Source organism: Heloderma suspectum, chromosome 13, assembly GCF_057233095.1.
Source record: "Heloderma suspectum isolate Gila_16-S chromosome 13, 16-S_ref, whole genome shotgun sequence".
NCBI classification, from domain to species: Eukaryota; Metazoa; Chordata; class Lepidosauria; order Squamata; family Helodermatidae; genus Heloderma; species Heloderma suspectum.
In genome coordinates this window covers 30,317,546-30,345,442 of record NC_139470.1, presented here as the reverse complement: position 1 = coordinate 30,345,442, position 27,897 = coordinate 30,317,546, and the positions used below count along the sequence as shown (strand labels likewise).

Genomic DNA, 27,897 nt, shown 5'->3' with positions numbered 1-27,897 from the left:
CTGTTTTATGACTGCTTTATTGTTCTTTGGACGGTGTTAGGCATTTTTGTGCTCCGGTGTGCTCTGCTCGTGGGAAAGCAGGCCCACACCACATTCTAACAATGGAAAGACACACATCAGTGTTTCCTCCAGAGCCAGTGTCCGAATATCAGTGCTCTTAGAAAGGGTGCACACCAGGTCAGGCCTCATTTTAGACGCCCACTGAATGGTATATACCGGTCTTCTCCAACCGTGTGCCTTCCAGTTGTGTTGGACTACAACACCCCTCGTTCCCAGCAATAATGGGAAGAGGAGATGCCAGGGCAGGGAGCTTGTGCTATCAGCTCCTGAAGAGACCTGCAATCAGCCTGAGAGAATGATGTTCTGATGGGGGCTTTGTTTGGGGTTTTTGTTTCTGCGCTCAAAAATCGTAAGCTGCCTTTGTGGAAAGGCGACAGAGAAATGTATTAAACCAATAAAATAAAAATGGGAGTTAGCCTAAGAAGCTGAGAAGAGCCCCGCTGGATCAGACCAAGGATCCACTGTAGTCCAGCATTCTGTTCCCACAGTGTGCCTGCAAGAGGCCCACAAGCAGGACAGGCGTGCAACAGCGCCCTCCCGCCCATCTTCCCCAGCAACTGGTGCATATCTGCAGGGCTCCAGGTTGGGGAAGCCTGCATACAGCGGAGGCCGTGGCGCCTTGATGTTACTACAGGACCAATTCGTGCTACAGATAAGTTGAAAACACTGGACCCCCTCTGCCCTCTAGCGAGGAAAAGGTGTTTTTTAAAATAAAAAAGATGGGTTTCTCTCACTGTTCTAAAACTGCCAACTGGAGAGCGAATGGTTTTCCAACACTCATCATTCTTGGCCTGGAAACACACATAATACTGCAGCGTAGTCTCAAAGCCCATCACTCAGTGGTTCTTATTATCAACCCTCTGAAATCAGCCGGAATTACCGAATAATACAGGACCCAACACAGCCGTCTTGAAGACAGAGGCATTTTTGCCTGGTGCAAAAAGTTCTGCTCAGACTGCAGGGCACGGCTAGCTAGCACGCGCAGTCCAACACGTCTGCAGGGCTCCAAGTTGGGGAAGGCTGCCGTGAGCAGATACAGTTGTTCCCAGAGCACAGGAAGTACTACCCCCCAAATCCTTCCTTGCAGGAGCTGCAGTGGTGAAGGATGCCCGACACTGGGGAGAAAGGGTTTTATCCAATGCTAGTTGAAGTCCAATTCATTTCAGTGGGTCTACTGTAAGTAGGACTAACATGAGATACAACCCAGGGTTCACTCTTTGCAGCTGATTCCTTTCTGTGCTTCTGCAGTGGGGGGGCAGAGGCTAAGAGATGTGCCCAAGGCCACCACGGAGTTCATGGGAAACGTGAAGCACGGAGTAACCAGCTCCCGACACCAAGCTCCCGGGGCAAACCCAGGCTCACATCCAGCTTGGGACTGGAGGGCTTTCCACCACATGGCTATTGCCCATTATGTAGCATGCGACTAATGCCGACGCTTCTGTAAGGAAATTTTATTTGCAACTCGATCCCTAGATACTGACACATCTAAGAAACACAGCAACAACTGGGGGCCCTTCTGCAGAGGGTGTCCCTATCCACGTAAGCTGGGCATGGCCCTGGAGTGGGCAGTGGAGACGTTGGCAGACGCTTTGCCCCCGGAATGCAAAGCGTCAAAGACCCAGACAACTGTGGTGGCCCGTGTCAAGGGGCCATGTGAGGTTAAAGCAAGGAGGCGCCGGACGCTTGCCGCCCTCCCCGGTGAGCCGGGATGTTTGCTTTCAACAGTCCTACTCTAACCCAGAAGTGGGGGGCCTGGAGTGCTGGACTACGGTGGGCTGGGAGCGGAGAGGAGGGTGCCCGAAAACAGCCGCCTCTTCAGCTCGATCCAGAGAAGTTCCTGCTCCTCTTTGGCTCTCGCCATGAAGCCACGATTCTCCTGGGCTCTCCTGGACAGGTAAGGCAGCACTTCGCTCACAGGTCCGTAGGGAACGTATTTGTATACGGGGAACCCGGCTTGACCTGGAGGGGAGGTTGGGAACAAAAATACAAGTTGGTCTCACGATTCTTCTTAATATAGGGCTCTGTGGAGGGCCCAGCCTGTCCACGGTGCAGGAGAAACACAAGCCAGATCTCTCTCTTGCACACACATACACACAAATGGGAGTGCTGCATTTCTGGAAGCAGGGGCACAGAAATAGACAAAGTGTTGACAACTTAAGAGGACTGAGGAAAGAAAAAAACACAGTGGTATAGGGCAGGAGTATACAACCTGCAGGCCCCAAGGTGTTATTTACTGCCCCGCCAAATCACCGTCTCATTTTGTACTGCTGCCAAGGATGTTCTAGGAACCAGCACTCAGGGCCTGCTTTCTGGATCCGAGCCAAAGAAGTTGTGCACTCCCTACAGATATATGCTTGCACGCGCTTGTATGGCCCCTGGACTCACAACGGCCACTGCATGTGGCCCTCGGGGCAAGAAAGGTTGTGCTCCCCTGAAAGAAGGGGTGGCATCTCAGCTTACTGGTGGGGAACCTGCTTTGCAAGCAAAAGGTCTCCAGTTCAGTCTTGGAAATCTGCAAGCAGGGATGGAGAACGCTCCGTCTGAAGCCCTGGAAAGGCGCTGCCCAGCAATGCAGATGATACCGAGCTATGTTATAGTTGTAAGCTTTTACATTTTATGTTGTATTTTATGATGCATTTTGTGGTTTTAATTGCTGCGAACCGCCCAGAGAGCTTCGGCTATTGGGCAGTAGAGAAATGAAAATAAACAAAACGAAAGAGACAGACCAGCTCTGCACAAAGGCAGCTTCCCACATTCCTGATGGCAAAAAGGCAAATCCCAGAGAGGGGGAGCGGCAAACGGAGGTTGCCAGAGAGCAGGCGCCACTGAACAGAGACGGGCACACAGCCTCCCGCTCGCCCCCAGAAATGCTGAGGCCCACGGCCTGGGAAGCCAGCAGCGGGCCCAAGGGTTTGGCTTCACAGGCGAAGGGGGCAAATGCCTGCCCTCCTAGGGCTGCTGGCCTCACCTCGGGGGAAGGGTGGCTGGGTTTTTCGTCCTGGGGGGGCAGCTGGGGGGGGCAGCTGGGGGAGGGCTAGGCCGGTGAGCAGAATCTGGTGGGCAGATTCTGCTGGGAAAAGGGTGCTTGCAGAGTTGAGCGGCCCTGCGTCAAACGTTCGCCCCACCCGTTGCGTGCACGGGAACGTTCCCCTGAGCGGCTCTGCATAGGAGAGCTGCTCGTTGTGCTCATGCTGAGGGCCGGCTGCCTCGGTGCGCCCCAAGAGAGGACGCCATGGGTGTGCGAGGGTGCAGTCACCTGTCACAAGGCAGCAGCGCGGCCAGCCGGCCCAGCCAGCTGTCTGGGCACTTTCCAGAGCAGCCATCCCCGACCTGGCACCCTCTGGATGTTTTGGGCTACACATCATTGCTCAGCTGCGGCCACCGGCACCGCCAGTCGGGCCGGCTGCCGCAGAGCGAGGCGAGGTGGGAAGCAGGCCCATTCCCGAGCCCTGAAAGACCACTTGCTCCCCCCCCCCGCCGCCTCCCCATCCCCTTTTCCTTTCCTTGCATCTCTTTTTAGGTAATAGGCCTCAGGCCACGTTGGCTGGGGAGGATGGGAGTTGCAGTCCAAAACATCTGGAGGGTACTAGGTTGGGGAAGGCTGAGCTAAGCTTTCCGAAATTCCCCAGAACATCTAAGGAGGAAGGGATCAATACGTCACGCCAGGAGCAGAGCTCGTATCAATGGTTCTGGACAAGGGGGCGACGCTTCTGGGTCAGGGCGCTCTCTCCCAGGCGCACAGACTCACCCAGAGGGAAGGTGATCTGGTCGCACATGCCCAGGAGCTGCCCAAAGTAGATCTTGTTCTCCAAGGGGTGGATGCCAAGGTTCGCCATCCTACAGAACAAAGGGGGGACGTCAGGGCCCCCCACCAACGACCACAGGGCACGCCTGCTGCCTTCCCCCAAAGCCCGGCTTTCCAGCGACCCTCCCACGGCCCTCTATACTCTGTCAGCCCAGGAGCTCCCCGCTGCCCAGGAGCAGTGGACGGGTCAGTGCCCCCCAGCCTACCTGTCAAGCGTGAATTTGACCGTGTCTTTGTTGTGGGAGGCCACCATCACATTGGCCTTCCGGCTGTGCCGAATCTCTTCAAGGATGTAGTCCAGGCACCTGCAGGAAAATGGTGTACTATGTGATTTATTATTGCCTTTTATATACTGCCTTATTTGCTAAGAAGCCAACAAGGCAGCGCACAATTAAAAACAATAAAACCTTAAGAACAATGCAGAACAGGAACACCTTGAATTGTGCCCAGGAAGCGACTGGCAACCCATGCAGGTCTTTCAAAGCTGGTGTAATATGGTCCCAGTGCTGGGCACCAGGTAGCAGCCTCGCTGCTGCATTTTGCACCAACTGACGCTTCTGGACACTCTTCAGGGGCAGCCCCATGTAGTGCACACTGTAGTAGCCTAAGCATGACAGAAGAGGATGGCGACGACACTGCCCAGTTGACCTTGCACTGCCAGCCCCCTTCCTCTTCTGAAGCCTCCGATGCTATGAGCGGCCAGCTCCTCCCCACCTGTGGTACGTCTCGCTGGTCTTCTCGTAAGTCGGGTTGATGGGATCGTCGTAGCCCACGTCGGCTGCCCGGCTCCGCTCCTGCTCCATGTAGGCCCCTCTCACCAGCTTGGCTCCAAAATGCCAGCCTTCCCGGCGTGAGAGCTCCAAGTCCACCGTCACGTTATCGTAGGCGTCCTGTGTGGAGAGGGACAAAATGGAGACCCTGCTGGGTGCTGCGGGGAGGCAGGAGCTCAAGGGAACTGACCAGAGGCCCCAAGAAGAGTCTGGGAGCAGCCCTGATGCCGAGCCCTTGTGGACCGGTTCCTTCCAACCCCCCGAGGCACCTGAAGCCTTCCGGCCCTCCTCCTCTTGTGGAAGGGGACTAGAAAGGATCCCCAGTGCAAAGCAGGAATTCTAGCAGAGCAGCCTTCCCCAACCTGGTGTCCTCCAGATGTTTTAGATTACAACTCCCAGCACTCCCGATCATTGGCCATGCTGGCTGGGGCTGATGGGAGTTGGCGTCCAAAACATCTGGAGGACACCAGGTTGGGGAAGGATGTAACAGAGCTTTGCTGGTCAAGAACCAACACTTTAGCTCTCTTCTGCTCTCTGCCTTCTGAAAAGGGACCTGCGAGTAATTACTACCAATATTTACACTGAAAAAACTATAAAGATGTAAGGGGGTCGGGGAAGGGACAGTCTCCATTTCATCTGTGTAACCTGAGCTTAAGATTTTAGACAAATCTTAACATGGTAATTGAAGAAGCCCTTCAGATTTATACCCCCTTCCTTTAGTCAGACCCCCCCCCACGTTCCTAAAAAAGGTAGAGACACTTCCAATTTTATAATGACTGTAATTACAGAGTGTTCTAACACAATGCCGAAGGCTTCGATTTCTCTGCAAGCTCTATGGAAGCAGAAAAAAACATTTTTTCATCCATGTTGTCTGTTAGCGTGCCCATTTTGCGTATGTCCAAAACTATAGCTATCCCATAACAGCCACGCTCCGACGCTGCCTTCTGATCACTTCTCTCTCCTGTTCTTTGAATGGTAAGTCCCGGGCCTCAGTCCAGTATCTCTGGACCTGCAGAACTCGCTCCAGCTGGAGCACAACAAAGAACGCAGAATAAAACACACCGCCTGTGCCACTGGCATTAAATCGGCTACTTCGAATGTCAACAGAGCCTACGGCTGAGCACACACAGGGCCAAACAGCTTTCCTCTGCCAGGCACACTGCCCTTCCCCCAGGAGTCCAGCTTAGACCTGCCAGGGAAGGAAGAATGGTGGCATCCCTGTGTGGCCGCCTGGGCCGGCCCAGCTGCACAAGCAATGCCAACCGCCGCCGCGGGCGCCGCATCTCTGGGAGTGACAGCGAAGCCACCCCATGTCACCCCGGAGACGCATTTTGCAGCTGCACGGGATCCAAGGGCTGGTGCCTCAGCAGCTGCTGCAGCCCAGCACAACGTCCCGATCGCCTCCGGCCCGTTGTCTCACCTTCAGGTAGCACTGGTATGTGTTGAAGATGGCCGCCCTCTCCTGGTTGAACTTGCGCTGCATCTCAAGGGTGAGGCGGCTGATGGCTGGCTGGAAGTAGGTCTGTTCTGCGTCCACCATCAGCCTCACACCCGTCCCGACAGCTTTCTGGAAGCAGCAAGGCAGGGCGGGTCACTGAGGCCATGAGCAGCTTGCCCAGGACCAGCTCCACCACCCACGCCAAGCCAGCAGCCGCAGTGGCGCAGGTCAAGCGGCTCATGCGCAAGGGCCACAAGCAGAGCCAAGGCGCCCCTTGCTGCTTTCCAGCCACCTCGAGCACCAGTTTTTTGGTGGAAAAGCAGGGTATAAATAAATACTCAGGAGCAAGCAGGACAAGCCAGGATTTAACTCAGCAGCACTTTCAAATAGCATCTCAAGGGAGCCTATTGTCGATCTGACTTTCCCCATTCATTCATTCATTCATTCTCTGCCTTATTTGCTAAAAAGCCATCAAGGCCGTGCACAAGCTCGTAGATCAGCCTCGCCCAACCTGGTTCCCTGCAGATGTGGCCATGCTGGCCAGGAATTACGGGTGTCGCAGTCCAGTATCTGGAGGACACAGGGCAGCCCTACCATGAAGTAACCTGATGCAGGCGCATCAGGCAGCGGAATATGAGAAGGGCGGCGAATTGTGCCGCTCTCCCCCTTCAAAGGGCCCGCTGCTTCTTGGTCCTGCTGGCTGTCTGCGTGGCTGTCCGGCCAGCCCGCCCAGCCCGCCTAAGAAGTGGTTGCCTACTCACCCGCCTCCTGCCCACCCAACTTGCTTGGGCAGCCAGTCAGCCATGCCTCCCCGCCTGCTTGCTTTTGTAGCACACGCGTATGTGTACCCCCCGCAGTGCCACCCCCACCTGCCAGCTGCTTCCGCCTTGTGCAGCGCCTGCGGGGCGCCTGCAACACAAGAGGTCCCGGAACTCTCGCGGCACTTCGGCCGGCCTCTGGCAGGCGCCTCGTGGCTTCTGCACAAGGTGGAAGCAGCTGGCGGGCAGAGTGGCGGGCGCGGGCACGCGCATGCCGAAAAAAGGGAGCACGGGGTGGGTGCAGCCAGCTGAGTTAGCTGGCTGCCAAACAGACAGGGTGGGAGTGGTGGCACAGCCACCCCACCCCCAAAGAAAAAGAAGTGGGCCAGCGGTGGCAGGTGCTCGCTCAGGGGGCCACCTGCCTTGGGCTGGGCCTGAGAGGGCACCAGGCTGCGGGAGGTGGGTTGCCACGCTGCGTTTGGTGGAGGAAGGCAACCCCGTCCCCATAAGTTGCTGGCCAATCTGACCTTCAGGGAGGGAGGGGGAAGAATGCAAACATCCTCCCCGTCTCCACTATGATTTCCCAGAAATATAATTTCATGGGGCACTTGCTTCTCCATGCCAGACTGGCCCAAGACAATCTGCTGCTTGCGGCAAAAGGCAAGATGGTGCCCCCTCCCCAATTCCACAGATGGAAGCTGGGTAATGGGACAGCATTGGCCGCCACACCAGAGGGCACCAGGGCTGGCTTCGGGGCGCACAGCCAGCCTCCTGGCGCACAGCCAGCTCTGTTCTATCACATTACTTCTGCTTCTGCCCCTTTTATCTGCTGCCTGAGCCGGCCGCCTCCCTGTCTCCGCCTCACCCAACAGCCGGCCTCTCTCAGAAGCAGCCCCTGGCATCTCAGGGAGAGGGAGAGCTGCCCCGCCAAGCTCTCACCTTAGCCAGAACGTCCATGCGCTGCAGCATGCGCTTCATTTGCTTCTCCTCTTCCTCGGTGAAGCGAGAGAGTAGCGGCTCCAGCTGCCCTGTCTGGAAGGAGAGACGACACAGAGGGTTTGGATGGGGACACCACGGGGACCTCCCCACGCTTTGCCCGTAGGAGCCAGCAGCAGTGGGTCAGCCTGGGGCAGTGGGTCAGCCTGGGGCGCTGGCCCCCCTTACAGGAATTACTCTCCCCTCCCTCAGCAGCTGGCTGGTGTTAGCAGGTGGACTAGCCCATGGTTTATTTAATCTCTATGTTTTTGAATTCTGGGTTGTCATGCTCTGTGAACACAACCATCCTAACAAACCATGGTCTGTTAACTGTGAACAACCCAGAAAGAGAACTCATGGTTTGATGTTGGGATGTAAACTCTGGATTGTTTAAACCACGGGTTGTCATCATGTATGAACCCAGAACTGTGGGTTGTTCGTGCCAAACCATGGGTGGGTCAACAAACCATGGGTTAAATAAACCACGGGTTAGTATTATGTGTAAACCAGGTCCTACTCTTATGCTTTTAACCACAGACTGATCTGCAGAGATCAGCAGTTGGAGTTTTTCAGGGCATGCAGAGAGGCTGCTGATCGTCACTTGCTCACTGGCAAAGGCCATGGTTAGAGACCATGACGGGATGGTTCAAATGTTGGCAATGTGAGTTGCCTATCACTAATGATATAAGACACAACTGACAGGTGCTGCGGTTGGGTGAGGGAACGGAAAACAGCATCTTATCTTCTTTGTGCCACAAGCATTGTGCTTTGGAGCGCTGAGGAAATGAGATCCCCCCCAGGACAGAAGCACAACCGTGCAGGCAGACATCGCAGGAAGATGCCTCATACCAAGGGAAGACTAATTCTCCTTCTGGCTCAGCACTGTCTACACCAGCCTTCCCCAACCTGGCGCCCTCCAGATGTGTTGGGACTACAACTCCCAGAATTCCACAGCCACCAGGTTCACTGTACACGGACTGCAGCAGCTCTCCAGGGTTACAGATAGAAGTCTCTGCCGAGGGTTGAGCCTGGTACTTTCTGCAGCCCAGCAGCTGTGCCCCTTGCTGTAGGACAGTGCGCAACAAGGGCAAATAAAAGCGCACACTCAGGCTAGGGAGATGTGATACTCCACACTGCGGCGGGTGGGTGAGTGATAGCAGCTCCCCCACCCTGCTCCTTTCTCCGCTGGAGAGGAGAGATTACAGCCGTAACTGAGCCACTGTTATCAAAAACAACACAAAGTACTGATGGTGGCAATTGCATTATTTCTAATTACTCTTATGCCAGAATAAATGTGTTAGTTAAATGTGAGACTATGACGGATGGGTACTATATTTCTTGTTGTCTTTTAGCATTTTGATATTTTATACAATTTTAATATTATTGATGATCTAATTATATTTTTAATTCTTGTATACTTCTATTTATAGGTTTTCATTGTACAAGTTTTAACGTTGTAAAGCTGCCTTGTGTCCCACCCAGTATTGGGGGAAAAGGCAGGATATAAGTAGAAGAAGAAGAAGAAGAGAAGACTGAGGGGAGATATGATAGCGCTCTTCAAGTCCTTGAAAGGTTGAAAGGAAGAGAGGAACGCCAGGATCTCTTCTCCATCATCCCAGAGTGCAGGACATGGACTAATGGACTCAGCTTACAGGAAGCCAGATTCCGGCTGAACATCAGGAGAAACTTCCTGACTGCTAGAGCAATATGACAATGGAACCCATTCCCTAGGGAGGCGGTGGGCTCTCCCACACTGGAGGCATTCAAGACGAGGCTGGACAGCCATCTGCCAGGGATGCTTTGACTTGGATTTCTGCATTGAGCAGGGGGTTGGACTCGATGGTCTTGTAGGCCCCTTCCAGCCCTACTATTCTATGATTTGAAGTAGTAGTAGTAGCAGTCTGCAGGGTGCCACAAGACTGAGTTGTTTTTGCTGCAGTAGACGAGCACCGCTACCCCTCTGGAAACTGTTATCAAAGGTAGCCAGATTTTATTTATCCAATACCATCAAATGGACGCAACTCTCAGAGCTATGTAGCCACTGTTGCCATTCCTGGCCCTGTTGCCATTTAAACTTTGATGGTGGGGGAGGCGAGGGGGTGAGATCCCCACAGCCACCAGACTGGGGCCTTAGGAGGCAAACTTCTCCTCCAGCCTCGCTGGCCTGTTCACCTTTATGTTTGGGATGAGCAGGAGTTTGGAGATCTCAGTCCGGGCATCGATCAAGCTGTTCCAGTCCAGCAAGTCCACAGTTCTAGGGGCCAGAAAAGAAGAGAGAAGGCAACCATTTCAGGTCCAAGTCTTGGTGAGCAGCAGCGATGGGTTAACGCAACCCCAAATTGCACCCAAGAATGCCTAGATCCACCTGCTGGAGATCTGAGCGCCGCAAACCAAGGCCATGGATAATCCCCCCCCCCCATTCTCTGCCATTTTCTGAACTCAGAATTATGAGATTTATAAGGACAGCAAAGCCCCCATTTCCACAATACCTGGTTTCCAGGTGGCTCTTGCACTGTTCTGGCAAACTTTCCCAAGCATGCTTGCAAACACTCCGCCATCCCTCCCTTTCTCTGGTCCTGCCTTCTGTTCACACAGCAGCCAACCAGATGCCCCAATGGGAAGCCCACATGAGCACAACAGCACCCTCCCACACATGTCCCCCAGCAACTGGTGTATGCCGGCCTGCTTCCCTGGATACTGGCGGTAACATCACACTCGCATGACTATTGGCCATGGATCGCTTTATCCTCCTTGAAGTTGTCTAATCCCCCTTTAAAAAAAGTAAAGGTGTCCCCAACCAGTCGTGTCCGACTCTAGGGTGTGGTGCTCATCTCCATTTCTAAGCCGAAGAGCCAGCGCTGTCCGAAGACGCTTCCGTGGTCATGTGGCCGGCATGACTGGACACCGAGGTGCACGGAACGCTGTTACCTTTCCCGCCGAGGCGGTACCTATTTATCTACTTGCAATTTCTTGCTTTTGAACTGCTAGGTTGGCAGAAGCTGGGACTGAAGACGGGAGCTCACTCCGTCACGCGGCACTCGGGTCTCGAACTGCTGTCCTGCCGACCTTCCGGTCTGCAGTTCAGCGTCTTAACCACTAAGCCACCGCGGCCCATTAATCCCCCTTTAGAGCCCCCCAAATTGGTGGCTGTCACTACAACTGCCCAAGTGCGCTTACCCAGACACGCCCAGCTTCTCGCCCGTGAACCAGTGCTGGCTCTCTGCCTTGGTGGCGATCCCCAGCTTGGCCAGCGCCTCCTGCCAAGAATCAGAATGAGTCAGTCCTGAATTCGGGAGCACCTGTTACCATGCACGCCATTGCTCTCCTGCCCACGATAGCTTCCTGGGGGTGGTGTTTTGTTCAGGGAAATGGCACCAACAAAAGAAGCAGACCCTGAGGGAACGTGCTACCCAGCCAGTTTGTGATTAAGGTGTTGCATTGCCTTTAATTCATTTTAACGTTTCAGCATTTTTAACGTATTTTAGTTGCATTTCAATGTATATTACAATGCATTTGGATGTACTTGGGATTTTCTTGTGAACCGCTTCGAGGTCTTTCAAAATATGTTCCGCGGTATACAAGTCTGTTACGTCTTCGTTGTCATAATCATCAGTGGAGAACAGCTCCACGGAGCAAGACAGAGGAATGGGAAAGCCAGCTGTGTAGAGCAGAAAGAGGCTCCCCCCCCCACTGTTGATACAAAAGAGGAAAGCTAGGGAGGCCACTCCTGGACCAGACCAAAGGTCCTCTAGCCTTTTTGGGTGGGGGATCAATTGCCAGCCACCAGGCCCCTCCACCGGTCAGATGACATCAGTGGTCACCGCACCCTCCCCATTTTGTCTTCCCCCCTGCTGGGAGAGGCACAGAGTTGCTCTGCGCTCCTCTGAGCGCCGGCCAAGTCCCCCAGATGGTGGAGCGGGGCTGGCATGGTAGGCATGGTCAATGGCAGGCATGGTCAGGCACTTGCCAGAAGGGGCCCACTGACAAGAGCCCCCAGCCTTGCTCCTCCTCTACATCACTGCAACCCGCTTCTTCCCCTTCCTCTGGCCCAGACAAGCACGGTGGGGAGAAGCAGTCACTACGCCCTCCTTGGCTCTCTGCCTATCAAGCAAGCACGCGGCGGCAGCTAAGAGAGGACAAGGAGAAGGGGCAGCTGGGGGGGGCAGCTGGGGAGGGCAGACTCACTGAGGGAGGGACCCACGGAGGGTGTCTTGCCCAAGGGCCCTCAAAAGCCTGGAACTGGACCGGGGTGGAGGCTGGACTCAGAACCCAGGTGCTGCCCCTGATCCAGCCCCCGGCTGGACTCAGAACCCAGGAGGACCCCCAGCAACCTCCAGCAAGACTCACCTGCAGCTTCTCCACTTCCAGCTTGGTCTCCAGCGCTGCCAGACCAACCTTGCCCTGCTCTGCAGCCAGCTGGTGGAAGAACCGGCGCCATTTCACCAGCACCTCCGAGAACTGCAGCTGGAGACAAGCAGAGAGAGAGAGTTAATGTGCACATGAGTCCCTTGCATCGCTGAGCCTGGAAAGCAAAGCCAATCCAGAGGGGACCTCCCCACAGGGCTGTCTGCCTGGCCACTGTCCTTGCTGATCAAGCAAAGGGTCTGCCCAGTTTAGCATCTGGCTCCCAACAGCAGCCAACCAGATGCCACTGGGAAGGCCACAAGGGGGGCATGAAGGTGGCAGCAGCCCTCCTCCACTGTAGCCCCCCACCTCCAGGAATGGGTCATCCCAGACACGCTGCCTCTGAACATGGATACAGCCACCATACAGCTCTCAGACCAGGTCCTTTAGGAACAGAAGAGCCCTGCTGGATTGAACCATGCCGTTTTTCTACAGCAGCCTTCCCCAACCTGGCGCCCTCCAGATGTATTGGACTCCTCCACCCAGCATTTTCTGACCCTGCTGGTTGGGGCTGCTGGAAGGTGAAGTCCAAAAGATCTGGAGGGCACTGAGTTGCGGGGAGGCCATTTTACATGAAAGCCCATTGCTACATTTCTTGCCTACTTTTTAAACACAAGACAGATATCAGAGCCAAATTGCAAGCCAGCCATAACAATGGTACAGCATAAAGGGCCCAAGGACTGGGCCAGGAAAGCCTCCTGTGGAGGGAGTTCCACAGGTATGGTGGCCCTGCTGAAAAAGCGCTGTCCCCTGCAGGCGTCAGCCTAATCGCCAGAGGTGGGGGCATGGAAAACAAGGCTCCCCCAGAAGATCCAGGAGTGCGAGAGGGTTCACACAGGAGCAGGACACCCCTGACAGTCGCAAAGGCTTCTGATGGCTCAGAAGAGGAGACAAGACTGGCACCGGGCACAGATCAAAAACTGGCTTTTAGAAAATGATTTTAAAAAAAGGTTTGAGCGACATTTTTTTCTAAAACATTTGTTCAAAATGAAATCTGAACTTCAAGCAAACGTAACTTCAGAGCGGAAGTTATGACCCCCTCCTAGGATGTGAATTTGAGGAGCTGATGCTTTTGTAGCTTGTTTAAATGTTTGCGTTTCATGTGAGAGGGACTACTCTTGTGCAGCTTGACCTGCTCGTGAGGCTTAAACTACCTAAAAATAGCAATGCACATTTTTACTATTTAAGCTAAACATTTGAAATTGGTTAGGCTCTAGGACTGTAAACAGACGCCACCCAGTTTTAAAACCAATCCTTTTCATTGTTATAGCAACCATTATGCACTCTTATTTAGTGAGTACCTAATAATAAAATCAGGATCTCCAATTTAAATTGCTTTGGGTCACCAATAAAAAAGCCCAATTTAAGCTTACTTTAAATCATGTTTTCCATTTATTACTTAGGCACGGCCTAAATCAAAATGCATGCTAATTGGCTGCTCTGATCTAAGTTCCAGTCACCCTGCTGGAGCAGCCTGCCCTGCCCTGCCCCACCCTGCGACTTCCTGCAGCCCCCACCGTGCAGCTGTGTTTGCCCCGCCTTCACGCCCCGCAGGCTGCAAAGGAGACCCGTGTCAGACTGGGGGGGGGGGGGAGCCAAGGAGCAAGCGTCAGGCTTCCGTCCAGGGAGTGGCTTTCCTTACCAGGAACTGAGGCCTTCCCAGCGCTGTCAGTTTAATGGCAGAGAAGCCGTCTTCTGAGCTGCCACCTGCAAAGAACACAGCGTATGTTCTGAGAGCCTGCGTGGTGTAGCAGCGAGAGTGCTGGACTGGGAGATGGGAGATCCGGGTTCTAGTCCCCGCTCAGCCATGGAGGCTCACTGGGTGACTTTGGGCCCATCACAGACTCTCGGCCCAGCCTCCCTCACAGGGTTGTTGTTGTAAGGATAAAATGGAGAGGAGGAGGATTATGTATGCCGCCTTGGTTCCTTGCAAGAGGAAAAAAGGCGGGATGTAAATGCAATCCATCCATCCATCCATCCATCCATCCATCATATGCTGCCCACCTCTCTCTGATGCTGCAAAAGCCCCAGCAGCCTGTCAGGAGAAGGGGCCCAGCAGCACACGGGGGATGCTTGCCTAGGGTGGCTTCGCAACAGTCCTGAGAGGCAGGAATTTGAACCCAGGCGAGCCTCAGCATTCGAAGTCAAGACGCTCAGTTCAGCGGAGGCTGGGCTTCAGGCAGGACCAGCCAGAACTCTGAAGAAGCTCTGCACCTTGGGTAGCTCTTTCAGAGTTCTGCCTGGTTCTGTTCTGCCTGAAGCCCGGGGCGGAATCACCGCCCCACTGACATCGGAGCCACCAGCCTCCCCTGACTCAGTCCCTGACACCACATTTATTTATTTAATTAATTTATTTATTATTAAATTTATTAATCGCCCATCTGGCTGGTCACCCAGCCACTCTGGGTGATGTACAACATACAATAAAAACAGTTTAAAACAATAAAATTCTGCAATAAAAACATTTTCTAAAATACCCTAACCCACATTGGCTCTCAAGCATGCTGCCATGAGGCAGAGAGATTCTGGGGCAGGCCCCCCCCCCCCCCGTTTGGCCGAGTAGTTTCCCTTCTGATGAATGGAGGGTCTCCGAGGACTTCCCTATCCCCCTTTCCCCCCAGAGCACCAACCATCCACCAATCATCTGGTGGTTTCCTGGCTTTCTGCACAGCCGCCCTCCATCTAAAGGTTGAAAGGCCCAGTTACGGGGAACTAAGAGCTTTAAGCTACAATATGCGAGTATTTGGCCATTTCTGGCCCCGCCCCTGTTGTCTTTGGCCCTACCCGCCACTGGAATGTGGTCCCCAAGAGCTTCTCTGAAATTGAGTCTGGCCCTCAGGCTGAAAGAGGCTTACTTATTTATTACATTTATATCCCAGCTTTCTTCCATCGTGGAACTCCAGGTGGCTACATATGGCTCCCAGGTAGTCGCCCCTCCAAGCACTGACCAGACCCAGGCCTGCTCAGCTTCAGCACCATGGCTGCCTCACGGGCCTTCAGACTAGGCCCTGGGACCCCGCTTTATGCTGGGGGCTGAGCCTGGAACCTGCTGCCTCTCCCCTGCAGAAAGAGGCCCCTTTGCTTTCTGCCTGGATGCTGCTACTGATGCCAGGGCGGCCAGCGAGGCTTCGCGTTGGTGGGGCCAATTTCTTTCTTTGGCTTGTGCACGGTGCGGATGGCTGCAACAGCTGCAGTCGCGCACGTGCACAACACATATGCTGCTTTTGTGTGCGGATGCACACTTTTGGGTAAACCAGGGGTTCTCTAGCTTTCTATCCCAGGGCCTGCTTGAGAGAGCTGAAAAGGACTGAGGCCTGCCAGTCACAAAATATCTTGTCTCTGCTCTGCAGGCCTCTCCCCAGTGCAGGATCGGAGCAGCCTGAATGAAAAGCCAGCTTGAAACTAGAGACTCAGACGCGAGAGAGAAGCAGCGGGACCGGACCACCAAAAGAAAAGCAGGATTAAGGAGTCAGTGACATAGTCTAGGTCACTCAGAAACATTCAGCTGATGAATTTAATGCACTTAAGCCTTTAATGGCGCAATCCTATGCCTGTTTAGACAGAAAGAAACCTCACAGCTCCCAGGGGGTTGTAGGACTTTTTGCTATCTAGACAGGCACAGGATTGCACCCTAGTTGCATTTTTTCTTCTTCCCGGGGGGATGGAGGGCGAGTCCCCCTCGGCCCTACGGATCAGCCTCCGCTGGTGGCTGCAGTGCTTTGGAAGGGGCCGATGCCTGGGAGGCGGCAGGCTTCCCGGAGAGGCTGCCAAGCCTACCTGAGGCTTCGATGCATTTCAGAAAGGTCTCCATGTGCCGGTCACATTTGGCTTCATCTGCATAGAAGTAGGTGCGGGCACTGATGACGCCATCCCGGCGGTCGCCAAACTTACGCTGCACGCTGTAGCGTTTCTCTCTCTGCTCTGTGGGAGAGACAGGCTGGGAGTGAGCAATGGGCCCAGCCTCAGAACCCAAGACCACTTTGCACCATAAACCGCTTTGCATCCAGGCCTCCCGAGGGTTTCTGAACCCCATCCAAGTCTCCTGGAAGCGCCCCAGATCCTGGGATGGATGCAGGTGCTGTTGGGTGATCTCTCTGTTGATCCTCGTGGCATTAGTTCTGTGGCAGTTTCAGGGTGTATGAGCCTCTGCACTCGTCGAACTCCTCTGATCTGGCCAGCTCCATTTATCCTCATTGCGCAGGGTGCAATCAGCTGGGGGGCAGGGCCTTAACTGCAATGGCCCCCAGATTCTCAAATGACTTCCCTATTGCGGTCAGGGTGAGCCTCTTCCTTCTGGCCTTCCACAGGGGCCACAAGACTTGCCTGTTTTTGGAGGCTGATCTGATGAGGGACTATCCTGAGCACTTACTTATTTCCAGGTGCTAAATTGTTGCCAGTTTTATATTATTCTATTGCAAGCCACTGTAAGCCCAGGAAAGGCAGTATATACGTATTTAAAATAAATAAAATGTTAGGGGGGTGGAGAGGAGACATCATGGGTTTGTGCCCAACCCCACTCTCTCATGGGATAGCAGCACCTCCTCGACCGCCTAGATTTGTGAGTTCAGCCCCGCAGCTGCTGCTAGTAGGCTCTGTCCCAAATCTTGGACCAGCATTTGGGTCGAAACCCATTTGTACAACCATGGCAGAAAAGATGCCAAGAGCTGCTTACCTCAGGAACCCACCCAAGTGAACACCAACATTCGGCTTGCAGCCAGAGCCAAAACCACTACAGCCTGAACTTAAATGTTGCAGGTCGCCATGCCCTGGAAAGGTTTTGCATGTGTCTCGAAAGACCTGGAACCATTCACAAGACCAGTTCCCATGCTAGAGAGATGGCTTACAGCAACTTAACAACAGTTGTGCATTGTCGTAAAAGCAAGCAAGCAAAGTTTTCTCCGTTTTACATATGGATGACCATGAATGTGCTGCACAAGAATGAAAAGCAGAGGTGTGTGTGCGTGCGGCAGCCGTGATGCACCAAGAACGATGGTGGGGGAAGACGAGGGGGCAGATGTTGGGGAGTACTGCAGACATGAAAGCATTACTTACTGCCTGTCTCCTTCTCAAATGCGGAGGTGCAGGAGCTGAAACGAAAGGCGAACAGAAGCCTTAGTCACCACCATGCCTCTCTCATGCTGATTCAACCCAAGTGACGCTGGGGTGTTGCTCTGCAAGCCCAGAGTACAGCTGAACCACACGGGGTGGAACTTGCCACGTCCCCCGAATGGCACAGCGGCAGCAAGTGCCTTGGCGGGGTCATCAGCAATGGCGGAATTTGGCAGTCTCTGGGGGTGTCCAGAGCATGGGACAAGTAGGAAGCAGGTCCCTCTGGCCTTGCAGTCCCGATAATGCTCTGTGAAGTACCCCATTTGGTGCCACCACTTCCAACTAATCCATGCATGCTCCTGCTTTGAAAGTACTGTATCGAAACACCTGAGCATGTACAGAGTACTTTCTCCTCACAAAGCAGTAACTACACACTCTCCCTGAACCAAGATTTAGGAGCAAAGATTTTTTTCAGGGCACATGGCAGGGATCCCATGCACCTCTCTTTTTAGATGTTACGCCTGGCCAAGGACTCACAAATCTAAGCTTGGCTCACATATTGTTAACAAAACTTCCACCCACTTTTCTCCTTAGCTTTGCTTCCACTACTACCAACATAAAAACTCACGTTACGAAGGATTTAGAATCCCAGAGGCAAGCTGGAGATGCAAACAGCTTATCCCACCCACAATCTGCTATCAAGCCATGCAAGAGAACAGGGAGACCCACATTCCACCTTCCTAACCTCCCCCACTGGCATTAACACGACTAAAACGGAACAAGTTGCCTTGAGTTGCAACCCCAAAGTGACAGGATTAGGTGTGCCTGGGCACTCTGTGACTCTATAAACAGCCTTCCCCAACCTGGTGCCCTCCAGATGTGTAGGACTACAACTCCCAGCCCTGCTGGCTAGGGGATGCTGGGAGTTGTAGTCCAACACATCTGGAGGACACCAGGTTGGGGAAGGATGCTTTAAAAGCACCATTCCCTAAAATGGTTTAATGATTACACTAGACGTGTAGGCTTTGATTGTAATATAGGACAATTTACACAGCAGATAATTTTATGAGACAGTATGTGAAGGTTTGAGGCCTAAAGAGGCAAGGAAAGGAAAAAGGTCAGGCCTAGAGGCCTGGGTTTTTTTGTTGGGAGGCGGTATCCCTGAGAGGAGTAGTTTCATTTCCCCAGTTAAATTTCATTTCTTCAGGTTTGAAACAGTACTTTCAGTTTTCAGGGAGGAGGGTATATAATGAGAGAGAGAAAGGTCATAAGAGCAGAGTCCGGGAGACCAGAGCCTGAAAAGGAAGCAAGAGCAGCAGACTAGAGAAGCCCAAGTGCAGCTAGGGTAAAAGAATTTGCATTTTGCAACTTTTATTTTCTCTTAAGGCCTTTTTTATCACTCAGCTCTATTGTGTAACACCTGTAGTTGTAATTTGCTTACTTTAATTTACCAGTAAACTGTTGTGGTTAAGCCCTGTGTCGGGAGCGTCAATCACCCCGCGTGGTAAAAAGAAGGAAGGTGGGACTCTTAAGGAGGCAAGAGATTCTTAAGGAGTTACTCAGGGGTTCCAGGTTCTAAGGCCTCCTGTGATGAGTTTGCAAAGCACTTTGCAGATAAAATCAACCGGATCAGGAGTGCTATTCTGTGTGCTGTGGATACAGTGAGTGAATGAGGGGCGGCCAGTGGCAGACCGGTTGTGTGGGATCGGTTCCAGCTTCTTCCTTCTGAGGAAGTGGACAAGGTGCACTTTAAGGCCGACCACCTGCTTACTCGATCCTTGCCCATCTTGGCTCATTATGAGCTGCAGGGAGAGACCTAGGGAGAGGATCAAGGCGGTGGTGAATGCCTGCCTCGAGGAGGGGGTGATGCCATCAGCCCCCAAGGAGGCAGTGATCAGACCACTGCTAAAGAAGCCCTCCTTGGATCCCCAGGACTCGAACAACTTTCGCCTGGTCTTGAATCTGCCATTTTGGGGCAAGGTGATTGAGCGGGTGGTGGCGTTGCAGTTGCAGACACACTTGGAAGAAGCCGGTTATCTGGATCCATTTCAGTCAGGCTTCAGGCATGGGAGAGAAACAGCCTTGGTCGCCTTTGTGGATGATATAGGGAGGGCTCTGGATAGGGGCAAATGCACCTTCCTTGTTCTCCTCGCTCTCTCAGCAGCTTTTGATACTATTGACCATGGTATCTGCCTGGAGGAGTTGGGCATAGGGGACTCTGTATTATGGTGGTTCCGTCCCTTCCTCTCTGGCAGGTACCAGAGGGTAGCACTCTGCAGAATTCCTGCCCTAGTGACCTCCGCCAAGCCCCCTCTTTGATGAGCTTCTGCCAGGCTTTAAAAACCTGGCTGTTCAGGAGGGATTTGGGGAGGGTGGTTAGGGCTTTTTTTTTTTTTTTTTACAGCAGTGTTGTGTAGTTCAGTTGATTGTGTATATTTATTATTAGTATTGTACGCCTCCTAGAGTGGCTGGGCAGCCAGCCAGATGGGCGGCTAAGAAATAAATGAAGCATCGAAGTTTTTAGCTGCCTGCCCAAGTTGTGGTTTTTTGTGTAAACCATAAGAGAAACTGCAAGGAGGGTTAATCTTGCCAGGAAGGAGAGAAGCTGATGGTGCACTGTGGTGTCTTACGATGAATGAATTCTACATCTTGGCCGCTAGCTGCCAAAATCAGCCCTCCTTTGATCTACTGAACCCCCTTTTAAAACCCTTTGAGTCAGTGCTCATAACTGCACCTCCTGCCCGCAAATTCCTTGAATTAGCTATGCACTGTGTGAAGGACTTTCAGCTGTTCGGAATTTCACTGGGTGACTCCAAGTTCCAGCACTATGAGAGAGGGAGAAAACCTCCACTGTACCATGAGCCATAGGGACTTCTTCAGCCTGCAGGAGAAGGATCACATTTGAATGATCTCACATGCAAAAAATATAAACACGTCCAGGATCAAAGCTCCAATCCAGCCCACTCCTTGCTGAAATGGTTTTCTACTTGCAGTAAGGACTGCAGTAAAAAGTTGTAGGACAGGGCTGGGGAACTTGGGCCCTCCAGATGTTGCACTACAACTCCTATCAGCCCTAGCTTGCAGTCCATCACCTGGACAGCCACACATTCCCCATCCCTGATGTAGGGAACCTTCAAAATGCTGCTCCCAATTTGCACTTTGACATGGAAGAAAGCCCTTTCTCCTGCCTCTTTCTGCTGACCAGGCTGTGTAGATCGCTTCAAAGGAGAGACATGCAAAATCCTTAAATGAATGTTCGCTAATAACTCCATCATTCAGTCAAGGGAAGAACACTGAGTAGCATAAACATACTTGACTGCAATTAGGGATGTCAGAGGAATCCGCAGTGGATTCAAATGAGTTTGGATTTTTATGTATCTGACCTGCAGATTCAGCAGTGGACCAGCTTTTTCTGAGTCACACAGACTTACGGCCATTTTTTGTTTTTAACAGACTAACACAGACTTTATTTTTTACTTTGGGGGGAGATTAGCACAAATGTGCACTAGTGCTAATGCAAATTAGTGCAAGTGGAATGAAATGCTCAAACGTTCCTAAAAAAAATTCTGATCCCGTCAATGAGTAGATGATGGAGTGAAAGACGCCTGACAATCAGCAAAACGCCGATGGAATGGATTTAACAAAATCCGCATATCCCAAACTACAATGCAAGAGATGTGTTGCTGATCAGGGATTTGAGCACAAAGCTGCTGGGCTCCAGTCTATCCCCTGGGCTGCACCCACTCAGGCTCCCCTTGAGTATTAGAAAGGCAGCTCCATTCAGATGCTCACAGAAGCCACGTGTGAAGTCTTAAGTCTGCATAACAAATACAGAAAGAACGTAGGAGAAGGCTGAGAAAGATGAAGCAGCTGCTGATGCAACAGCAAAGGGTTAAAGGAACTCAAGTTCATTGGACAAGAGCAGGTGCCAGAAGGAATAGCGCAACTGGAGCCTGCAACACAAGAACTCTGCAGAAACTGGATCCATCCAATTCTCGTAAGACAGTCCTGTGACATGGATTAGAGAGCCTGGCTGAGCTTGTAACCATGTGACTAAGCAGAATGGGAAAACGGGGGGGAGAAGGGAGGAAACTCCCCCCCCCCACAACAACAATTTGCAGTGTGCATCACTTGCTTTAGTAGAACAACGATATACAGGGGAGGAAAAACCATACTTCAGTGGGAAATCCCACGTGAAAGATCCCTGGTTCAGTCCCCAGCATCTCCTGGTAAGCCTGGGCAAGACTCCTGTCTGAACCGCTGGAGAACTGCTGCTGGTGTACTAGACCAGCCTTCCCCAACCAGGTGAGTTGGACTATAAAACCCACCATCCCCAACCAGCAGAGCCAGTGGCCATGGGAGTTGTAGTCCAACACATCTGGAGGACACCAGATTGGGGGAGGCTGTAGTAGACAGTACACAGACCAATCGCCTGACGCTGTCCAAAGCCGCTTCCTCTGGTATTCCTTTGGTATCCCTCATTGCCAAGGAGGCCTTCAACACACCAATGGTCTGGTGCAGTGGAGGCTGGCGGTTCCAATGTCACTGGGGTGGTGAGTCCCCTCCAGGTTTCAGTCAGAACTCCAACAGAGCTATCCCAGGTCACATCTTGGATAGCTCCTTTAGAGTTCTGACTGAAACCCCAGAGTGGATTTGCTGCCCCACTGACATCGGAGCCTCCCGCCTCCACTGCACCAGACCACTGCCCATGGAGGCACGGCCGTATCACTGCTGTGGCTTCTTATCCAGTTTGTGGGCCAAAAGCAAAGAAAAAGTTTGAAGACCTGTTCCAGCCTTCCCCAACCTGGTGCCCCCCAGGTTGGGGAAAGGCTGCTCTAAGCTACAGGTCAACACAGAGGCAACAGTGGCCAAGGTCTAAGTGAAATACCTAACCCTTGACAGCCCTGCCCCAGGTGGCAGGTGCTCGGTGTTAAGAAGTGTGACAAGCGGACACAGATTTCATCCTACAGCCTGCAATCCAGTAGAAGTTCTCCGCCAAAAGCCCCACTGAAACAAACAGAAGCGCTCTGAAGCACTAACAGAAGATGCCGGAGTCTGTCAAGCTCTTCCACCAGGAAATGCGAAGCAAGAAAAAAGCCTCCCTGTACACAGCCCGTCCTTCGCTCAGTGCCAGACTGGCTAGCAAGTTCTCCTGAGCAGCAGGAAAGGAAGGAAGGAAACCACAGCGGCTCCGCTGATAAGGCATCTCTCCGGTGCCGGCTTCAGCTTTCTGGCAGCTGGCCTGTTTGCATAAGGGACCTGCCTCCCCGGCAGCCCATCAGGCTCGGGGGGAAGGTTTCCTGCGACCAATCCTAGAGCCTCGGTGCCTGGGTGGTTTTCTTTTTTGGGCCAGTCACAAGTTGCACATTGTGTACCAAGCAAAGGGAACAATCCACCTTGTGACGCAAGGCAAGTTAAGTCCCGGCCTTCCTCCCACACTCCCACAGAAGGCGTAAGCAAGCGAATCTGGGCAGCTTCAAACAAGACAGCTTCCTTTGAGCAGATCTCACTTCTGGGTTCAGGAAACACATACTCAGCCATGGGCAACAAGAGGCGTACAACGTATTTCCTCATGCGGACATGCAGCGGCAAACTGGGACTAGCGGGTTCTCACTGCACACCCACGCGGTGGAACAGAGGAACAGCCGCACCATCCCCGCATGATTTAGCAACCACTTTGCATGGAGAATGTTGCGAGTCCATTCTCCAGCATATCTGGTTAAAGGACCTTGAGTAGCGCCGGCCAATTTCTTGGAAAGCGAGAAACATACTGGGCTAAATAGAGCAATGGCCCAGCACCAGATAAGTCATCGTCGTGGGCTCTCGTGTTTATTACACGTGTTTATTACACGGCATCTGCCATTTTCCCATATCAGTATTCAGCCCTTCCTTGCCTGGGGCCAATCTTTGGCCCTTATCCGGAACTCTCCCAACCCATCCGCTCCAAGACCTGAAGCACCAAGTAGGACAGCGATCCCCAACTTGGTGACCTCCAGATTTGTCGGACTGCAACTTCCATCATTCCCAGCCAGCATGGTTACAGACCAAACATGGGATCAGGCCTGACAGAGCATTGGAGATACAGAGTGCGTGTGTGTGTGCGCACACACGCGTGCATATGAGAGAGAGAGAGAGAGAGAGAGAGAGAGAGAGAGAAAGGTGTTCTGTTTGCAAGTGAGTTTTGGTTGCAAATGGTTTTTAGCCATCAGTTCTTGTTCACTAAAGGACTTTGTTCCCTGGTATAACTAGTGGCACAAATTATACTAAATTATACTATATTATGGACTGCAGCCTTGACCTGTCAACACCCTAAATGGTGCTACTTTAAAACAGGGAGGGCCTTTGGAAGCAGGCCAAAGGCACATAAGACCAGCACTTTTCCATTTGGCCCTTCTCTCTCTCTCTCTCTCTCTCTCTCACACACACACACACACTAAGAACATTAGCCAGCAGGGATGTTTTTCCCTTCCCTCAAGGAACTCTCAGAGGTGGCTTTCTGGAGGTGCTGCAAACTCTGCCTGAGATGCCTGGCGCTCTCTGATGTAACCCACAGGGCTTGTGTGCGTCTGTGCATATCCTTGATAAACCTGTTGAAAATTCTCACGTGAACATCCCTTTGGGATGTCACAGGGGGCCATGGTGAGATGCAACAATTGAATAAGGCCCCAGTGAACTTGGTTAACCGCCTCTTCCACTCCACCTGAAACCTTAAGACTAGTTTGCGAGGAAGAGATAGCAGATAACGCACAGCGTTGCCACAAGAAAGGGCAAGTATGAACTTGACCATTACACGTTGCTGCAATATTTCTCGTGTGTGGAGAAATCCGCCCGGACAGCACTTGCATCAGCCAAAACCCCCTACCCGCCGCTCCCTTTCTACCCTATGTCCTCATTGGCCAAACATCCCCCAAACCAGTCCTCCTCCTTGCTAAAGGGGAAGTCCTGACTGGCTTCAGCTGCCTCTGCCTCGAGGAAGGAAGCTGTTGCTATGAATCAGACACCTTGATCCCACATTCCATCCAGCACAAGTTGGGCAGGGGAGGAGCAAAGCAGCTGACATCACCTGCTGCGTACAGCCAAGCCAGCAGTCGCTCGTCAGGGAATTACATACGCCAAGACCTCCCCCCACTCCGAGTCCCCCAACACACATGTCTTTCATAGGCAATTCAACAGCCAACGCAATTCAATAGAGGAAACTCCTTTCTCCAAAACAGCCTTACCCAACCCAGTGTAATGGACTACAGTGGCTGGCTGGGGATACTGGGCATTGTAGTCCAATGCAGGGGGAGGGCACCAGGTTGGGAAGGCTGCTTTAAACTATTGCATCAGCAGTTGCAGCCATTCCAAGACCAGCAGGCGGGCAGACATACACCCTCCACCCACAACGAAACAGCCTCTTACTCCAGTTCCTTCCTCTCCGCCTCCTCTGTGGTCAGATCCTCCTCCACGCTGTAGTCAAGCACTGAGCCCACGCCGTAGGCACGGTAGCGCTGGATGAGGGGCTTGATGGCTTCTTGGTCTTCCCCGGCCACAAACTGTCCGTAAAAGGTCATCTTCATCAGCTGCTCAAAAAGCCACCGGCCCAGCAGCTTCTGGCCAAGATGCATCAGCTGCAGGGAAGCAGAGTCAGGCCCTAAGTCAGCCGCTCTCCCCCCACCTGCCCTGGAAGCAGGGCAGGCAGCTGGCTCGGAAAGCCCCGGCTCAGCTTGGAAGGCTTGCGACAGAGTCCTCGGGGCTGTACAGCACAGGTGGGGAGAGGCGGAGGGAGAAGACACGTGGACCCCTGCTTATATTGAACAAGCAAGTGCACATATCTAGTCCTCCCACTTGTCAAAATATGCAGAAGTACAGGCAGTATTTCTCCAAAATTGCGCAAGTATTTTCAGGATTTCAAGCGTTTTGTTTTTTTTAAGACCTCAGCCAATTTAGGATTTATTTATTAATTAAATTTCTTAATCGCCCATCTGGCCGGTCACTCAGCCACTCTGGGCGATGTACAACAATACAACAGTTTTAAAACAATACAATTCTACATTAAAACATCATATTTCTAAAAAACACCCTAACCCACCCCAAATGCCTGCCTGAACAACCACGTTTTTAATGCACAGCGGAAGCTCATTAAAGAGGGGGCATGGCGGAGTTCCCTAGGGAGGGAGTTCCATAGAGTGGGGGCCACCACAGGGAAGGCCCTCTCCCTCGTCCTCACCAGCCTAGCTGTCCTGGCTGATGGGACAGAGAGAAGGCCATGCGAGGCTGATCTTGTTGAGCGACCTATCTGATGTTGCTGGAGGCGCTCCTTGACATAGGCTGGGCCGGAAGATAGGATTTCTGCTGCTGCCCATTAACATGCTCCCAGAACATTTCTCCAAACCCTCCTGTAGGCGGCTTGCAACGGGTACCCAGGCCAGGGGTGAGGCAGAACACTTCGGGCAAGTGACGCTCTGCAGCCTCACCTCAAGGGCTCCTCTAGGAGGGGATCGGAGGGGTAATGCCTGTTGTATACAGAGTGGGATAGAAAGGACAGCCAGCAATAGGCACCCTGTCAGTGATGCATTTGCCATGGAGACCTCAGAGTGACCCAAACACGGTCCAAAGCAACATGCAAGCAATTCTGTTCCAGCATCCTCCGCCACAGATCTCTCTCAGAAACTCAAGCCAGACAGGAAGCTGAGGTGGCTTGTTATACATGCCCGGGAAATTCTGGATGGCAGGGCAGCATAGGAAGGAAAGGAAAGGTTCCTCCTGTGCAAGCACGGAGTCACTGCTGACTCCTAGAGGGATAACAATGCTTTAAAGAAGTAAATACAAATTGCCTCTGCTTGCCTGATCCTGAGGGGCACAGCCTCTGAAGACTGAGGTTTTATTTAGCCCTGACAGCCAGTAGATCTGTTCTCCGCTGGTCTGTCCAAATCAGCCGTCCCCAACTTGGGGAAGTTGTTTTGGATTTCACCTCTGAGCATCTTGCACCATTTGCTATGCTGGCTGGGGCAGATGGGAGCTGTAGTCCAAAACAAATGGAAGGCACTGGGTTGGGGGAGGCTGGTAACTACCTGCACGCCTTCTGGCTAATAGATTACAGTGATAAGTAAGCCTGTAGGTTGACCAGCTCCTCTGAGAAGGCAGAGAACAGGGTTGAAGTTGGTGGGGGAAGGAAGAGCATCTTCCATGGATGGCTACCAATCTGGATGGCTTTAAAAGGGGACTGGGCAAATTCCTGGAGAAGGCTATCAATGGCCACTAGCCCTGATGGCCGTGTGCTACCTCCAGTCCCAGAGGCAGTGAGCCTATGTGCACCAGTTGCTGGGGAACATGGGCGGCAGGGTGCAGTTGCACTCGTGTCCTGCTTGTGGGTTTCCCATGGCAGCTGGTTGGCCACTGTGTGAACAGAGGGGGTCCCTAGGTGGTCGCTCGGTCTGATCCAGGGGAGCTGTTCAGTTAGGAATGGGTGAAAGTTTGAAAACGGGAGGGATCCCTCCCACCGCCCCGGGGGTTGGTCATGGGCAGGTCGCAATGGGCGCAAGGGAGCGGGAGATGAAGGGGGGGGCAGAAAACAAAGCACCCGCGAGAGTGGGGGGCGGGGCCCACGGCTCGGCTTTGAAAAGGGGGCCGCAGTCACCGCCACGAATAACATCGAAGCGCGGCGACTGGTTCGACGCCCACCAAGCAGAAAACCGCCGCACCTGCGCCGCTTCGGAAGCGGCCCCGGCTCCAGCCACACGCAAGCACGCGTTCGGCGCGGCCCCCCCAGACTCAGACACCCCCCCGCCCGGCGGCCCCCAGATGCGCCGGGCGCCGCCCTCCCTGGCTGGGGACCCCGGGGCCGGGGCGCGGGGGGCCGGCCGGCCGGCTGACAGCTGCCGCCGCGGCGCCACAAAAGGCGCGCAGCCCGGGCGCGTCGCTCACCTGCTCGGCGCGCTGCACCAGCGGCCGGACGGAGCAGAGGCGCAGCACCAGGAGGCCGCGCGCCAGCTCGCCGCTGCTCTTGCTCCGGAACGCCTCCCGCGCGTCCGCGAAGTCCACCGCGCGGGGCGGCGGCGGCGGCTGGCGCAGAGGCGCGCCGGGCGGCAGGGCGGCGGCGGGCGGCGGAGACGGGGCAGCCAGGGGCTCCGGGGCCGCGGCGGGGGCGGCCGCGGCGGCGGAGCGCGGGCGGCTCCGCAGGACGAAGGGCTGGGCTGCGCGCAGCGCCAGCCGCGCGCCCCGGAGGCTGCCGCGGTGCCGCCCGGCCATGGCTGCGGAGAGAGCAGCGCGCTCGCCCGCGGACGCTGAAATAGGCGCCGCTGGCCTGAGCCACGCCCACGCGCGGCCCCGGCCGCGCCCCTTCGCGCAGGGCCGCGCCCGCTGCCCCGCCCCCGGCGCCCGCGGCCGTGCCGCGCGGGGCTGCGGAGGGGCGCCGCGCTCCGCGGAAGGCCCGGGGCGCAGCGAGGGGCGCGGCCGGGATGCCCGCCGCGCTCTTCCCTGGCACCGCGCTGCTTCCGGGCGCCGCCCCCCGCGCGCCTCCGCCGGCGCTCCCCGCAGCCCGCGATGTATCTTCAGCGTCCGCGGACGCCTCTGCCGGGGCAGCTTGCTGGGCGTGTGGGCGGCGCAAGACTCTGCGTCGGTGTGACGCGTCTGTAGTAGTCTTGCGCGCTCGCAGCC

At 53.9% G+C, this 27,897-nt stretch overlaps 1 protein-coding gene across 1 annotated transcript; it reads right to left on the bottom strand.

The window, feature by feature from the left end:
- Positions 1-27,799, bottom strand: PRODH (proline dehydrogenase 1). The gene is made up of 14 exons (XM_084819704.1): positions 27,166-27,799; positions 24,661-24,869; positions 17,263-17,297; positions 15,988-16,131; positions 13,853-13,917; positions 12,154-12,270; positions 10,984-11,063; positions 9,979-10,060; positions 7,771-7,863; positions 6,056-6,202; positions 4,580-4,755; positions 4,072-4,170; positions 3,809-3,897; positions 1-2,019 (listed from the first exon to the last, which is right to left on the bottom strand). Exons 1-14 carry the CDS (start codon positions 27,487-27,489, stop codon positions 1,826-1,828), a joined length of 1,854 nt encoding a protein of 617 aa, XP_084675830.1. The 5' UTR covers positions 27,490-27,799; the 3' UTR covers positions 1-1,825.
- Positions 27,800-27,897: the final 98 nt, after the last annotated feature.

Coding starts and splice junctions, on each gene's coding strand:
- PRODH (XM_084819704.1), bottom strand. CDS start 27,489: ATGGCCGGGCGGCACCGCGGCAGCCTCCGGGGCGCGCGGCTGGCGCTG. Junction 12,271..13,852: donor TGGGAAGGCCTCAGTTCCTG/GTAAGGAAAGCC, acceptor GCTTGTCTCCAG/CTGCAGTTCTCGGAGGTGCT. Junction 4,756..6,055: donor CATACCAGTGCTACCTGAAG/GTGAGACAACGG, acceptor CTCTCCACACAG/GACGCCTACGATAACGTGAC.